Below are 15,966 nucleotides of genomic sequence, written 5' to 3' on the forward strand. Positions count from 1 at the left end.
TCACCCTTCATTACTTTTCGACATGGTGAACCCGACCTGAGTTAAAAGGCTCAGTGCTAGGAAACTGACAGTTGGACTTGATGAGGTCTCAATGCTGCAAAATTTTTTCTTGTTTGTTTTTTAAACTAATTGCTACCTCACTATACCAGCATGTTCCAGCACAAGGGACATTCATTAGCCGTCAAGTGCCAAAAGTCTTCACACTTGGCCTGTGGTTTCTTTAGAGGGAAAACTATAGCTCTCCTGCCCACTTACAGTTCAAGTCATCTGAATGCCCAACAGTTGACATTTGCACAATGTCTACCATGACTTGTTACTTGCACTGCTTACAGTGTAATCACACAACAACATGTAACTCAATAGCACATTACTAGTGTCCAAACTTATTGTGCCAAATTCTATTACTGAGAGATGTGGCATTTCAAGGTTTTTCGCTTTTCTTTTACCTTTACGTTTCTCCCTCTAAGGAATGATTCCAGTCGCACTTTGAAAACAGCCTCCTCTTGTTTATCTTAGAAACATGATAAGGAATTCTTCAAGTGGGCCCAGGTAACTGAGAGCTTGTCCATTAATGAGACTGAGTTCTTTAAAAAAGCTATGCTAGATCAATTCTGCATTTTTCATCTGCTTTCTAATACCGTATTAGAGATGAAGACATAATGCAGAGCTTATGTCTTAAAGACAAATCCTAGTCCTAGGAAGCATGCAGGCTCCTATCAGCTAAAGTATCAGCAGTACAGTGCAAGAGTTAGCAGTCAATAACCATTCCAAAGCCTCCTCTTCTGCTTCTTCCCTCAGCTTGGTTGCCTTTCTCCTGCAGCTTTCAGCTTCTTCCTCTAATCAGCCACTCCCTGAAGACTCTTTATCTTTTTTCTCCTGAGATCACTGCCACTGTACCTTACCCTACCACACCTCACCACAAGAAACCATGTGAAGCAAGAAAGCACTGGCAAGCTGCAAGAAGTTAAGGTGACCTCGAAGACTATCTCCAGCAGACCTCAAAGGTCAAATACCTACTCAATCACATTAAGTGTAAGCATGTCTAACACCACAAAAGCTATAGAGCAACAGTGTCTGCCTCCAAAACTACCTCTTCTTGCACTGTACACAATCCTAAAGTCACAGTGAATGTTAGTGTACTATGCTAGTATATACTTACAGCACAGTCTTCAGAAGAAAAACAAACAAAACCCCCAAAAAACCCCAAACCATGAGCAGAGAGATTGAAGTTCAGTATGGACTCATGGATCTTAAAAGGGTTTGGGCAGTGGGTGTCTTGAAGGCACTGCAAAAGTACCTCCACTGCTGAGAGTGTTTAGAGGTTTTTCTTCTTGAGAACTAGAGGTTTTCTGCTATCATAAATAATAACACCTTGTTTCATCCTCAAGTGTTCCAGGAAAAAGTCACTATTCATCTAACTTATAATCCACTGGAGATTTATAGCATTTGAGTAAAAAAATACATTCTCTTTAAAAGAAGAGATCCATCCATGGAAGTCTGCATACTGCAAAAATAAAATTCTTTCCACACTGGAGGGTGAAGGCAACTCCACTTCTTAATATGTGTCACTAAGTTATCCAATGATAAGTTAAATCTCTAGAAACTAAACACATCCAGGTCTTTGCCACTTGAGAAGCCTGGAAGAAGACACATGATTTGGCAATAGCTTCTTTTCTCCAGGCACAGAATAGTGGTAAAGGTAGGAAATAAAAGTTGCATCTTGTTGCTGTAGTACTGGATGAAAGTCATGGGCAGGTGATTTTCTAATCCTGTTACAAGTTTACAGTGATTTCTATCCATTTAACTATTGTTTCATTTTTCAAAAAGTCATATATTTATGCTAAATTAATAATGCAATTTGAAAGTGCTGTATCCAAGACCGGCTTGACCCCAATGCTTTCACATGCTATGCATCTGCAGGGCTGTTGATGAGCACAGGTCTTGGCTTCTGCAACAGGCTTCTGAGAGTAACCAACATCAGACTCTCTCTTGCTCCTAGTGGTAGTGGCATCCAGAACCTTGCCCCTGACTATTTTAAAACTGCTTGTTAACTGGTCGATCCTGTGGCACCAGGATTAGTATCAATCTTTGTAAAAGGAAGGACTAAGTAGCAGGCAGCAGTTGTACTCCTTTCATAGCTCTTTTCAGCATTTTTACTGCGGATAGTTTGGTGCTGTCTGCTGAATTCAGTCCTGAAAAAATTCTAAATAGGAACATTCAGTCTTTAGGAAACAGCTTTGTAGTCAAACTGTTCATGTATGAGACCTCTCCAGCACTCCTGTAAGCAGAAGTGATAAACAACCCCCACAGAGAAGATACTTGCTATGAAAACTGAATTACAGTAAGTTATTACTTATTGCTGACACTGATTGTCATGCTGAAAGTATGCATCAATGGAAGAGAAAAATAGAAAAATACAGTGGTCAAGTGATATTAAAAATGTTAACAGTTTTTAAACAGGAAGAATTCTCCATTACTAGGCTGGTATAGTGTTGAAAAGAAATGTAATTTCTGACATGCTGTTGAGAAGCCTCCTGCTCCACAGGAGGCTTCTGTATGACAACATACAGTTGGAATTCTTACTCAAGTGGATAGCAGATAACATTAAAGACTGAAAGAGCACAACCAAACTATAAGAATATGTTTCCTATACCTTACTGACATAGTTGGCATTTAGTGCAAGTTCATCACCACTTTAATGTCTTGTGAAATATTACCCAGACTCAAGAATGCTGAAACACAGTAATTTCAGCTGGCTCAATACTATATTTGTAGGAAATATTCAAAAGAAACACAGCATAGCTGAAGTGTGACAAGTAATGGAGGCGCAGGACACTGCCATATCCATCCTCTTCAACTATGAAAGAGCAGCTGCTTTTCCCAGAAATTGTAGCACAGTGCATAGTTATTGAATAATGTGAAAACAATACCTGCTTACCCCGGTGTGGATCTGAGAACTACTGTTCTTAGCTGTTCAATCATAAGGTAACTCAGCCTTAAGGTACACAGTTTTCCATTTTTCATATATGCACAGGAGTCTATTAGCACAGCAAAAAAAGAGGTAGTTGGGCAGTTTATATTTCCTGTTCCATTTAGCATCCAACACACAGGCACCTCTGCTATAGCTGGTTAAATCAGATGCCTTGTTACAACAGCTGAACTCAATATTGCTTCATCTACCTCATGAGCTGGTGTAGTGCACTACAGCAACCAAACTAACCTCCAAAGAGATCCACTTCAGCAGTGGCAGCAGTAACAGTTGTAGTTGTGGCGGCAGCAGCTGAAGTAGTTGTAGTATCAGTAGTTGCAGCAGTAGTTGCACTGGGCTCTGCGGCAAACGGATCTGAAATCTGTGGCTCAGAGGTAACACCGGAAAGTGCAGCCAGATTATCTATATGCAACCAGATAATGAAGATCAAATGCGAAAAGTAAGGGGAGAGGCAGAGAGACCACGATCACTCAAGTCCAGAAAGCTGGAGCTTATTCATGAGTCTTAACATTCAGAAGTCTTAGAAATTAAAAATATTACTCACCCTCTCCCAAGAGGTCTAATGATTGTCCATTAAAATGACAGCAGAATAAAGAAACAGACCAATTAGTAGAGCTTTCAGACTGAAGATGTTCATTACCCAAATGTTCATTCTAAGTGACATGTCTAGGTTAAACAATTTCTACACTTGATTTTCTAAAATTCAGGAAATTATTCTGACATGACAAAGCTCATTCTGTTTAATAACTATTCAAAACAGAATGAGTGCATCAGTAGAACCCTTCACAGAACTGGCACTAAAGTCAGGGTATTCTAGCAGAGCACAGCTTACAAATACAATGTTATTGCAGGATACAACACATGACATCCCTAGTGCCCCAAGTATATTGTAAGAGACAAACAGGTAGTGATCCTTTGACTTGGGACAACTGTTGAGAGGGAGGCAGGCAGGCAGGCAGGCAGGCAGGAAGGAAGGTGGGAAGGAAGGGTAAGTATAAGCAGATTGGCTCTGCTCCAACTTTGGTTCTTTAGTCAATTGTTTCTGGAAGCCAATGAAGCATCTTTAATGACAGACTTTCCTACAATTTGATGTCCTCTGAGATCAGTTAGATTGAGCTCAAATACAGAAGCTTTGACTACATAAAAGATTTAAAAACCTGTGAAAACTAATGAGTTTGTCCTATTATATTTTAATTCTGTAGTTAGGATAATCTGAGCTCACCAGCTAACTATTTACTAACCATTAGCTCTGTGTTGCTCATTGTACACATAACAGGGCCATGGGTTCATCTGATCCACACTGAACAGCAAGTACAGAGTCCAGATGCTTTACTACGGGTCAGCATGCAGGAAGCAAAATGATTTGAGCAAGCACTGCTCAATCTTCACAAATTTGTCCTTATTTTACAACACTTGTAAAAAAGGTAGCAAGAACCCACATGTAGGTTTTTTACAGTTTTCATAATTGGTTCCTTGGGAGAGCTCTACTTGAGACTGACTGCACAAGCTGAGGTAAGTCAAAATACCATTCTGAAAGTGCAGAACAGTACATTAAAAATGCAGCACTCTGGTATCCCATTACTGCACACCAGGTGAATGTCTCAGCTGGATTTAAAATAAACAACTGTTAGCAAACTTTTAAGTTCTATTAGCTTATTCTTCAATGCATTTTTGTTATTCAGTTATGTTATAGATCTCAATACAGAGAAATTACAATTATCCATCACAGCAACCTACACTTACTGTTAAAATGGGAATGATTAAACCCAATATTTTTTGTATATTAATATTAAATTAACAATACTATTAGAAAATCCACGTTCTAAGGCACACTGCAAGGTAGTTCAGAGCACAAATTTAAGTCAATTTGCTTTTATATCCACGAGTCAGACCTCACATGGACGCAGAATTTGACCTACTGTATTTTTTGTAATACTATAGTCTAGCTTACCTGCCAAATGCCTATCTATTCACCCTGCAGTATGCTGCAGGCAACACATTACCCTACTTTGATGATCTCCTGTTAGCACAGAAGTGCAGATTATCACAAGTTATAGTCCATTTACTAGATAACGTAGTATATGTATACTGTATATATCCCTAAATACTGTGTAGTACCTATGAGATTGTACAATTAATAATCACTACCAGGTCCACTCTCCAGATTTAGTTTAAATAAGTGAATAAACAACCTTTAGCATGGGCTCAAAGATTTTCTCATTATCAGATAAAATATTAATGGAAATTTCAGTAGTTTCACAGAAAAACCTTTTTAGTTCTCAATTTATGCATGTGTGACATGGTGTTTGGCAATTCTTCAACAGAGTTTAAAAAAGAAAAATGTTAAAAAAAAAAAAAGAAAAAAAAAAGAAAAAGGCAAGATTCCAGTGCAGTAACAGGTCATTATACCTGGACTGGACTCCTGCCAGTAGTAAAATAGACAAAGTTGAAGCTTACTAAGTTACCAAAATGCTATTCTGAAAAATAAGACTGAAGTATAGTTGATGAGGGTAGCAATAATCCTGGCCAAAGGAAAAGAGATAACTGTCCTTTTCTATTGTGGAATAAGAGGACTAGGTGCCTTACCAGTCAATTTTAAAGTTTTCAGTAATTCAGAAGAATAAAAACACCTAAGTTCCAAACTACAGGTGTTTTGTTCAAAAAGCAGAAAAAACAAATAAATCAGCTTTCAATTTCTATTCAAATCAATACTTTACAATATTACAGGCTATTTATTTATATTTCTATTATCGCAGAAATGAGCAACTGCTTAAAAAAGTTAGCTCCTTCAAGCTCTTTCAAACATCTCAAAAGCTTGTATTTCAGTGCTTGGTGATGACAAAGTAAGACAAATAGGATGCAATCAAAAAACTGCAGAATAATTAGTCCCAGGCATCCTAGAATAGATGAATCTTTGATCTCGTTTTCTGGGTAAGATTACATTTCCATTAATAAAACTGACATTTGTGAAAAAGTAAAATCAATTCAACAGATTAAACTGGAATATGCAAAACATGATCTACATGAAAGCCATATCTATCCCTATCATAATGCAGTGGCTGAGATACAATGTCATCTTTAACGAACTAAAACTAAGAACAGAAATAGGGAATCCAGAAACCATCGGATTAGCACTGATAGTAGAGTCAACATGACTCAGTGCTGCATTCCTGGTGTGAGAGGGCTGATTAGTTCATTAAGCTGCCACACATGATCTCTTAAAATTATACTACAGTGGGTTTACAACTATGTAAGTTAACTCACAATTACTGGCCTAATTCGTTGTCTTAACAAGACAGGAGTGAACACTGCCTACATTTACTGCAGTCCTCTTCAGATCACCAGCTGCTGGTGCTGCCTGGAACAACAGGCTCAGTTCACCACAGAGCTCCAATTCCAGAGAGCTGGTTAGGTATTCCTGTTTGAAAGCAGTTAGCCCTCTATTTCTATATTATTATTCTAAGCAGACAAGGTGGGTATTTTATCAAAATACGTTAAGGGTTGTCAGAAGTAATCACAATTGCAACAGAATTAAGTTGCCACCATTTGCTGTAGATGCATTTCTATTTTAAAATGTATTTTTGATCCTCCTCCTACTGATCTGTGGACTTTGCTTTATGAACAGAAGAGTTGATTTCTGCCCTCACCTTTCCAATAAGCACATGAGGAGTTCTAGTTCTTCTGTTTTGAAGTGCCTACCCTACCTGTTCACCTTCATCCATCCCCCTCCTGCTCACTTTAAGTCACATAATCCTGGCTCCCCCCAGCTTTGCAGCCAGGCCCTTATAAGCAGCTTATACTATTATGCATATCCCTGGAAAGAAGTAGCCTTGTGCTGCAAAGGAATGCCTGCCTGACAGGTCAGCAGAAGCCTGGGAGGGAGCTGGGAACATCGTGCGCTAGCAGAGAAAGGGCCAGACTTCAGTTCAGCTAGGCAAGATGAAGACTACAAGAAGAGATGCTGACAGTGAGGTTTCTCTACCTCCCCATGACGTGGCTCCAGCAGCAGCAGCAGCAGCAGCAGCAGGAGCAGGTGCTGGAGCTGCCTGCCCAGTAGCGGCAAAATCTGGCTGAAGATCCAGAAGATCACTGGATGGTTTGGAAGCACTGCCAAGAAAAGGAAGAGGGATAATAGATACTGAAGGAATTTATCAATTTCAATCAAATTTTTTAAAAAAGTCACAATTTAATTATAGGAATTACCCTTAGTTTGGATTACTGATGAAACAGAGGCACCTTTTTTTCAGGTTTTAGGATTAGAGCAGTGGCCATAAACACCCCTAGTGCAGTGAGTGCCAAGAACACATTACAACCCAGGATGGGACCTTAACTTACCTCCATTACTTGATAATGACATTGCAACACATCTATGAGACTAACAATTAAAAAAAAAAACAAACCCAAACCCAACAAATCTGAAAAAAACCCCACCACAACACCCAAAACAAAAAATTCAAAATCCCATGTGGTCCCTAAAAACAGAGTAAAAAACTGCTGTGGCTGAAACCATCTCCATTCTACTTCAATATTCCATCATGCATGTCAAAAATCAATAAACCTGCATTTCCAGGCAATAAACAGACATTAGCTAGAAAAGAGTTGGTAAAACTTCAGTGGCTTAAGCCGGTCAGATATTTACTTAGGAAACCAGGTCCTGTTCATCTAGAACATTTAAGTAACAAACAGTGGAAGTTCTTTCTTCAGTGTGAAGTTCTTCACTTAACATTTAAGTCAGTTACATCTTCAGACTATCGGTTCAAGCTCAGAGGTTTTTAGACCTCTAGAGTTCTATCACTTCTGCTCATTACAATGAGCAACAGCAGTTCTGGTTTTGACTGGAAAGCAAGGTTCAGATTTTCTCATAGGTCAAATGTTTATTTTTTATTTTAACCTCGAAAAGTTCATTATCTTTGTGCTTCATTAACTGATTGGAACAGCAAGAAAAAGGAATATTAATTCAGAAGTTTTAGAAACAGAATCCTGAAGGTTAGCAAAGACTACTCTGGATTTGCACATTCAGTCTATTCAATTAGAAGTTTATGTTGGAAACGGTACAACATTACTACTACACTGCAAGCAAATCAGAGTAGCCATAACTTTTAATTTTTTTTTTTTGTGTTAAGAGTTTATTTGTGATCTATACCAGCAGAAAAATGTAACCTATTGCATACTGGTGTACAGTACCTGTAAAATAAGCAAAACTTTGGAGGCAAGTCCCCTGTTACAAGTGTGACTGGCACCTATCAGCTCAGTAACTCAAATACAACTTTTAAACTTACGTGACTGGAGCAGCTGTAGATGAAGTAGCAAAAAGATCGACCGGAGGAGATGTATCAACAGTTTTTGCTGGAGTAGAACTAGGAGATGTAACGGTTGTGGCTGGAGAAGACTGGAGAAATATTTTAAATATAAATTCTATATACCAGCATTTCTCCACAAACAATTCATGTACAGATTCACATACTTAAAAAAAAACAATTTTAACATCAGGTCTTTTTATCGTGAGCTGTTCCCTCCTTTGAAAGAATTTAAGAAAGGCTGGGCTAAGTTTTCAGATGGTAGTGAAGCCAAGAAACTCCAAGGTGACTCCAAAGAAAGAACTAAGTTTCTACAGGGTTTGCTTCTGCATCTGTCAGACCCTTCATTTTGAAATAGCTGTTTGTCCACAACAGCACCTTAGTACTCTAACCACAGAAACGGTGGCAGAAGAGAAATGGTTAGAAACAAGTTAAAAGTTTGTTCATAAACTTTCAGAAAAGAGTTTAAAGAGCCATCAACAGCACTTAAGGTTAAGTCCTTGGGAAGATACGAGACAGCTCAGCCTATGACTTTGCTTCATCAGCTCCTCCAATTCTCAATAAAGATACTTTAAATATGGCAAGGACAGACACTCAGGAAAGCATATTGCAACTCTTCAGTGAACTTGAAGACTCAAGTTACCTTGAAAAGTGTCAATTTAATTCTAAAAGATACTACAAGCTTTGTTACAACATCTCACATGCTAGAGAGATACTTTTCCTAACAACTGAAAACAACTCCTAATTTTAGTACTGCTTGCCATTCTGACCACTTCCAAGAAACAAAAACAATGGCAAATTTGAAGAGATTTTCCTCTGAGTTTTTCTACTGCTGTCCCATCATTATAACTCTAGCAGTAGATATAAGCTTTCTAGACTCTCCTCAAAGCTTTACTAAGGTTTGAAACTAGAGTGGTCCAAATCCCTCATTTGCATCAAGGAAGAGAGGGTTAAAGTCGTAAGAACACTTTCTGAGCCATCACGTAGTTCTCACCAAGTGTATCGTATTAAACATAAGAGTGGGTGTTTTTTGTTGGTTTTACTTGGGTTTGTTGTAGTTTTTTGTAAATGGCTTTTCATAAATATAAGAGAATCAACCATTGAACTGCCTCCCTCAGATTTAGAAGATTTCATTGAGTTTTTCCCGTGCAACACCCATTATTAGACACAGAGCTATGGCACCTGGCAATGCTCCAGGGATACCAGGAGTTACGATTACTAACACCATAAAGCTCATTACTTTATCTGACACCCAAACCAAGACAGTTTCACTAGCAATTCTTGCTTTACATTAAGGTCAGTAGTCTCACTAATAAAGGTCATTTCTGAAACTAGATATATTAGATGAAAGTTTTCCTCCTAGCTTTTCACACGAATGTGGTTTGAAAAGAGTCAGACCATCCTCCTAAAAAGCTGCAAATGGAGTGAAGGATTTGGAAGAGAAATGCCATGGAGTAAATTTCTCACTGACATAAGGATTAAGGGGGAGGGTAAGGAAAAAAAAAGTTGAGATAAAAATGTGCGTATATTTTAAGCTCTCAAAAAGACTGATCAACAAATCCTGGCAAAGTTCCTTAGCATCCTTCACTGGTACAAGCGCTGCAGCCCTTCAGATCAGTGATATGCTCTTATGGGGCCATTATTTACAAACCATTAAAAGATGTAATTTTGTCAATTAGGTAGGGCATAGGTGACAAAGTATAAAAAGTAGATTAGGACATGGACATCATCATTACGCCCTTATGATTTTCCAAAGTATATCACCTGAACAAGAATTAACTAGTACAGCAACTGGCAGTATTTACCTTGCTCAGAGGAGAAGGAGCCCCAGATCTAGGAAAAAAAAAAAAAGCGGAGAGGGGGTGTTTCAGATAAGTACAGTTTTGGAAACTATGTTTCTGGTCATCAAAACTCCCACAAAAAACCCAAAAACTAAGCATGAAAGCTTTCTGAAAATCTCTACAATTGCATGCCCTCTCAATTTTTCAGAAGTGCATGTGCCACTTTAGACCAGAAATGCAAATTTTACTTCAAATCTTAAACAAATCTTTTAAGGTAACTGATACCACAAGATTATTCTGCCTTTTAAATAAGCTCTACTAAATGGAGAAAGGCAGAGATGCATGCAAATGTCTTGCTTTGGGGCCTACAGGAGCCAGTGGAAAAGAGATACTGGGGCAAGATGTCACCACATTATAAACCCATGCAACAGCAGCAGAACACCACCAATACTGAAGCAGTTATCTAACATAAGTCTTCTGAGGATGTGTCAGCAAGTTTTAAAAGTCTACTGTTCTTTTAAAGAAAGTCAAAGTTACTTGAAAATAACAGTATTTAAAAGTATGAAAACAGTGAGTTGGAAAGTTCAAGCTGAAAGTTCTTTCACATGCACAAAAATCACACTAACAATAACTGACAGAGCTTCAATCGTAAGTTCAAATGTATGTCAGTGCGTTTGTTTGATTTCATTATTATGAGGCACCAAAATACTGCTACATATTTTTAGAGCTGCTTTGATCTAAGAGATGAAAGGAGGCGTTAGAGATAAAACTTCACTAGTATTGAACTATCATCCATCCTGTAAGTTACTCGAACTGGGTAAGTCCTAGGAGCTGTAGAACTGATTAGAAGATGACAAAAAATTAGAAATGACAAAAAATAACCTAATGACTACATAAAAAACAAGGAACAGGTTAGCTCATTTTAAAGAAAATATCTATTTCTATAAAGTTTTCAAGCCATCTTAAAAAAACCCACATAATCATGCATGCATGCAAGTGATATGTAAACATATGTACTTACCCTTCACTAAATCGCAAGGAAAGCAACAGTAAAAGAGAAAACACAGGTTTAGCTTAATCCTTCCTAGACTTAGCCATGACAAGTATCTAGTGAGAAGATGCAAAACCATTAGAAAACAAATAGATTTTGATGATAAAAACCTTAGCAGCCGGCAAAACCCCAGCTCCTTCTAAGAGTTTTCCTCGGGTAATTTTAATTCTTTTTGAAAGTGTCTTACTTGTTCTGCGTGTTCCCCCCCACCCCCCGTAATTAAAAAAGGTTGCCATTAAGAGGACTTTGTAAGGGAAAGGAAAAGCCTAATCTTTCTTATTTTCTAGAGAAGTAACAAAAGGAGAGTGGAGGAGGCAAACCTAAGCATCAACTAATCTCACATTGACACTATTATGCCTAAATACATGGTACAACATATATACCTACTTGTTGCCAGGTTTTTTTCCTTCCAGTGAGTTTAGATGTTGCTCAAGGGTCTCCATGAGACTGCTAGGAGCCTTGAAAGCAAAGAGAAAGATACACACCTAAATGTATTGCATTAACCTGACCATACTTTGACATCCAGCACCAGCCTCCCTGAAGTCCACCATGTTCATGCTCATGCTGTTGTTTTATTTACACCACTGTGGAAATAGTGGATTTTTCTGCTAGAAATATTCAGGCAAAGACAGTTTTTAGAAAGATAATACTGTGTCCAGATTTGCAGAGAGAAAACATTTACCTCCACCGCACAGAGCCTGAAGCTTAAATCCAGGATGTACTGCTCATCATGCTTTAAATCAGTGCTAAACATTGACAACAGCACAGGCACCCACAGGGTTAATTTTAAGAGTAATAGATTCAAGGTCACACTTTGAGTTTTGCTTTCAGTCAGAACTCCAACACCTTCTTCAAGACCAGAGGATTAGACAGCATTTGCAGCCTAAATAAAACAAACTAAAAGTCCTTCTCAATGTCCCCAGAAGCAGCTACCTTTGGTTCGAGACTCCCATCATCACAAAACCTCACGGGTGTTTCTTCTCAAAATGGTAGCCTGGCACAGGTTACTGTGCAGCTAGCTCAAAATGCAGAAAGATTACTATTTTAGACATCTATAAAAAACTAAGCTTTTTCAAGCCTCCCTGGTCTTAGGTTTTATTTTAAGCAATCTCTTTGTGGTCAGCCAACACCCTCAGGCATGCACTTGCTGTTACAATGGCAGATAGAAAAAGTAGCCATAAATGCACACTAGGCTTAGCTACTCCAGTATAAAAATAGAGTCCGGGTAAGTAGACTCCTACAAGATCAATAAGCAGAGAGGAAAATCTTGAGAGATACAGTAGCATATAATAGTCAAATATTTCATCAGGGTTATGAGTTCATCAGCGGTACAGTCTCTAAACAGGGAATTCTCTTTATCAGTCTCTTTGAGATCAACCACAATTCCTGACAGCAATACCTACAGTGTTTTTCATAAATAACATCTTTAATTTCAGGGCAGACGTATTCATCAAACAAGTCAGTTTGCAATGCTTGAAAACAGACTATTCGCTGCTCCTATGCTGAAAAGCCAGCTGGCTGGATGAATCAGATATTTCAAGATGCTTATTACCTGCTAGTACCAATGCACAGTCAAGTGTACTTGCAGTGTCTGCATATTAATTTTGGCACTAAACTCAGTAACTTAACACGTGCAGAAATTTAAAATGCTCAAAATAGTCTTAAATGACAGATTGAGTTTAAATATTTCCACGTACATGTGCAATGCAGAAACATCTTGACCTTGCTGCTTTTATAGGAGCATTTATTAATTTTCAGTTCATTGGAGCATAATAAAGAATTGGTTAAACATAAGTGACTTAGTTATAAGAATTCTCCAGCAGCAAGAAAAAGAAGAACAAAGGTAAAACAAACTAAAACAATCCAGCGAGATTCAGACTTCTACATATTCAAAAAGGCTGCAGTGTAAGATACAAGTTGTGCTACTTACCAATGTAAGGACAATCTACGTTTCAAAAAAAAAAAAAAGGCCATGACTTCCTGTTACCAGTTACCTCTAGACACTTTAAATAGCTTTCCAATATATTATTCACAGGCTTCTTAAAAGCCAACAAGGTAATACAAAACTTATCCATCAAACAGAGAGAGGAAGCTTCAAAAAATTTCTACCCAGAGGCAACAATTAGGGAAGTAAATACTATCCGGCATCCAACTTTGCAAAACTGAGCATTGCTTAATTTCTTCTAAATACTGCTTCAACATCTATCAGTCAGCATCATGCTAGAACCTTAGATACGGGTTCCTCACTAGCTATTAGGGGCAAAACTGTCACACTTTTAGAATAGCTAGTAAATAAAAATGAGACAAGATCTTTAACTGCCAAGACGCCTCCTTAGCCTTCAAAACTTTGCAGCCAAAGTCCAAAAATGACAACTGTCAACTTGAATTACACTACTGTGACCACTTGTTTGCATTTACAGACTATGTACACATATTGAGTGTCAACACAACTAACTTCTTGCAGAATACTACTGAATACTGCCATGGTTTGCTATAAGAATTTAGTATACCTAAGTTGATACTACATACAAATTATGTATTACTTATTAACTGAAATTCAGCATGTTGCAGATTAGCCTTAATAAGTGAGAGTCCCAAGCAGCCTTTGGGAGAATACAGTTATGAAGGACCACCTGAGAAGACCACTGAAGTGGTCAGGCAGTTGCATCATTGCAGATCCCCCCCTTCCAAAAGAACTATTCTATTTTAAAGTATTGGTTCATGGGGTGAAAGGGACCATCTGGTAGCAGTAACTAAGGTGCTGCTGAACAAGTGTGGCACTGACTGACAGTGCAGAGCAGGTTGGTGCAAGCAGAAGCAGACAGAAGTGCCACAGAAATTCATACAGCATATTTCATCAACTGAGTTTAAGGTGAATTCTTCTGGTTTTAAGGACTGGACTGCGTTACAAAAGAGCCCCTGAGGTACAGGGTTAGGTGAATATACTACATCAGCTATTTCAGAATGTGGTCTGGTATTCCACACACTACTTTCCTCTGCCGAAAGAGCAGCCAGACTACATAGCCTCATAATATCTGAAATCTATAAAGATTAAAACTGTCCACCCCCTCATAATGTCTTACTTTCAGAATTTTTAAGTGGCTTTTTAGCCAAGAGAGCCACTATTCTGATGCTGATTTAAACCAGGCTTTCAAGAAGCTTTCAAAAACTACATTAACAAAAACTATACGAACACTTGGGGTTTACAACCGTTAAGCAGTTAGGGCTGCTTTTCTGTTCCAATTTCACTGGCATCAAAACTGCCACAGGTGAATTCTTCAGTATGGACCTCTTCCTCTAAGTAAATATCCTTTTCACATTAAACTCAAAGCCAGGCACCCAACTTTGAAGTGATACTGAAAATGGACCAGCAGCTCCAGCATGTTAGGTGCTATGACCTCCTACCAACATTTATATTCCTGGTGTGCTTCCTAATTACATAACTTTTAGTTATTACACAGATCCAAAAAACACTACAAGAGAAGCTTACCTGTGTAAGATCAGGGATATCACCTTTGTCAATTCCAACTTGCTGTGGATATAAAAGAGTAAAGGGAAAATTTAAGTGCATTATTCCACTGCAGCAGGCATTAATTTTGAGTAGAACTGCTCTTCAAGCTATAACAAACTCTGTCTTTAGAAAAATACTACAAATTTAGAAAGCAATGTTCATCTTCCCAGTAGCTACCTCCAACAACCTGCACCAGTCTTTTCCCCCCTCCCACAAATTAAATATCCATTTAAAATAAAACTATTAATAAATGGAGCTCTATTTCACACAGTTCAAGTTCATACTCTATACTGCAATACCCTGTTGTCTCAGAGGACAGCAGTAGTGAACTGCTAAACACAGACTATTCAGATACCTGCCTATCCTAATGAAGTTCTCTGAAATTCAGCCAGTGAGAAAAACCTAGAAGACATCACTTCAAAAAAATGCTAAAGCTCAAGTCACTCGTTTGTTCTGCCATTCTCTGCTAGCATTTCCAATAAAACAAGTTAGGGTCTAAGTCAGCAAATCTTCTATTAATTGCCCTGTTACTGCACTACGGTTCTTCAGAGTGACTGTTGGTTTGGCTTCTGCAGAACAGCAAGCTCCACTGCACATGGTAATCCTGAAGTACAGTCATTATAACCTCTGTCCAGCAAAGCTGACCTATGTCTCTAATGTACTTTACTCCCTCAGATTCAATACTCATATCTGACAGTGCAAGTCACTAGGGAGTCTATCAGGCCTTCAGAGATAAGTAAATTAGCAAAGAAACAAACTTTTATTCAGCTCATTACTGCTGTCCGTTATGATGAAGTATGAAACATGGTAAATGTGCATGCTCTGCCAAAGAGCCAACTACTACAAATGAGAACCCAGCAAAGGAGTTAATTAACCATGTAATATTCCTATTATCCACATAAGAGGATGATAACAAGGAACAAAACCAGAAAATCTCACATTCCACTTAATTAGATGTTGGCTGCAAAGACTAAAAAAACCAGACTCACAAAATAATTATGCTTTTATTACCGATTGCTATATCTTCCTCTAATGTTCAGCCCTGTCCTAGAAGTATGCATTTATTACAGCATTTCTCAGAAATATTGGTACGTTTGAAATCATGTCACCTCTTACGCTAATCAGGAAAGTTGAGGCTGGCTGCACCATAGAGACATGTGGACATCCTAATCAGGACTTAACTACTTCAAGAAGAGCTGAACAAGTAGATTCAAGGACTTTCATACATTTATACACATTGAAACAGATGCTTAACAAGTGCAATTAATATTTTATATTGGTGTTAAAAAATTCATAAAATATTTAAGTGCCAGACTCCAGAAGATGGGAAGTCACTT

General features: G+C 38.2%; 1 protein-coding gene across 5 annotated transcripts in view; it reads right to left on the bottom strand.

Annotated features, from left to right (window-relative positions):
* Positions 1 to 15,966, bottom strand: part of SNAP91 (synaptosome associated protein 91) — a 68,199-nt gene that overhangs the window by 24,558 nt on the left and 27,675 nt on the right. For all 5 annotated transcript variants that reach the window (XM_027644919.1, XM_027644917.1, XM_027644918.1 and 2 more), the window contains exons 9-16: positions 14,609 to 14,650; positions 11,506 to 11,576; positions 11,089 to 11,094; positions 10,092 to 10,119; positions 8,269 to 8,378; positions 6,972 to 7,096; positions 3,534 to 3,548; positions 3,221 to 3,391 (exon numbers count right to left, since the gene is read on the bottom strand). In XM_027644919.1, coding sequence (XP_027500720.1) covers positions 3,221 to 3,391; positions 3,534 to 3,548; positions 6,972 to 7,096; positions 8,269 to 8,378; positions 10,092 to 10,119; positions 11,089 to 11,094; positions 11,506 to 11,576; positions 14,609 to 14,650 — 568 coding nt within the window. The remainder of the gene's footprint in view (positions 1 to 3,220; positions 3,392 to 3,533; positions 3,549 to 6,971; positions 7,097 to 8,268; positions 8,379 to 10,091; positions 10,120 to 11,088; positions 11,095 to 11,505; positions 11,577 to 14,608; positions 14,651 to 15,966) is intronic.

Source organism: Corapipo altera, unplaced genomic scaffold (assembly GCF_003945725.1).
Source record: "Corapipo altera isolate COAL_440 unplaced genomic scaffold, ASM394572v1 2, whole genome shotgun sequence".
NCBI lineage: Eukaryota > Metazoa > Chordata > Aves > Passeriformes > Pipridae > Corapipo > Corapipo altera.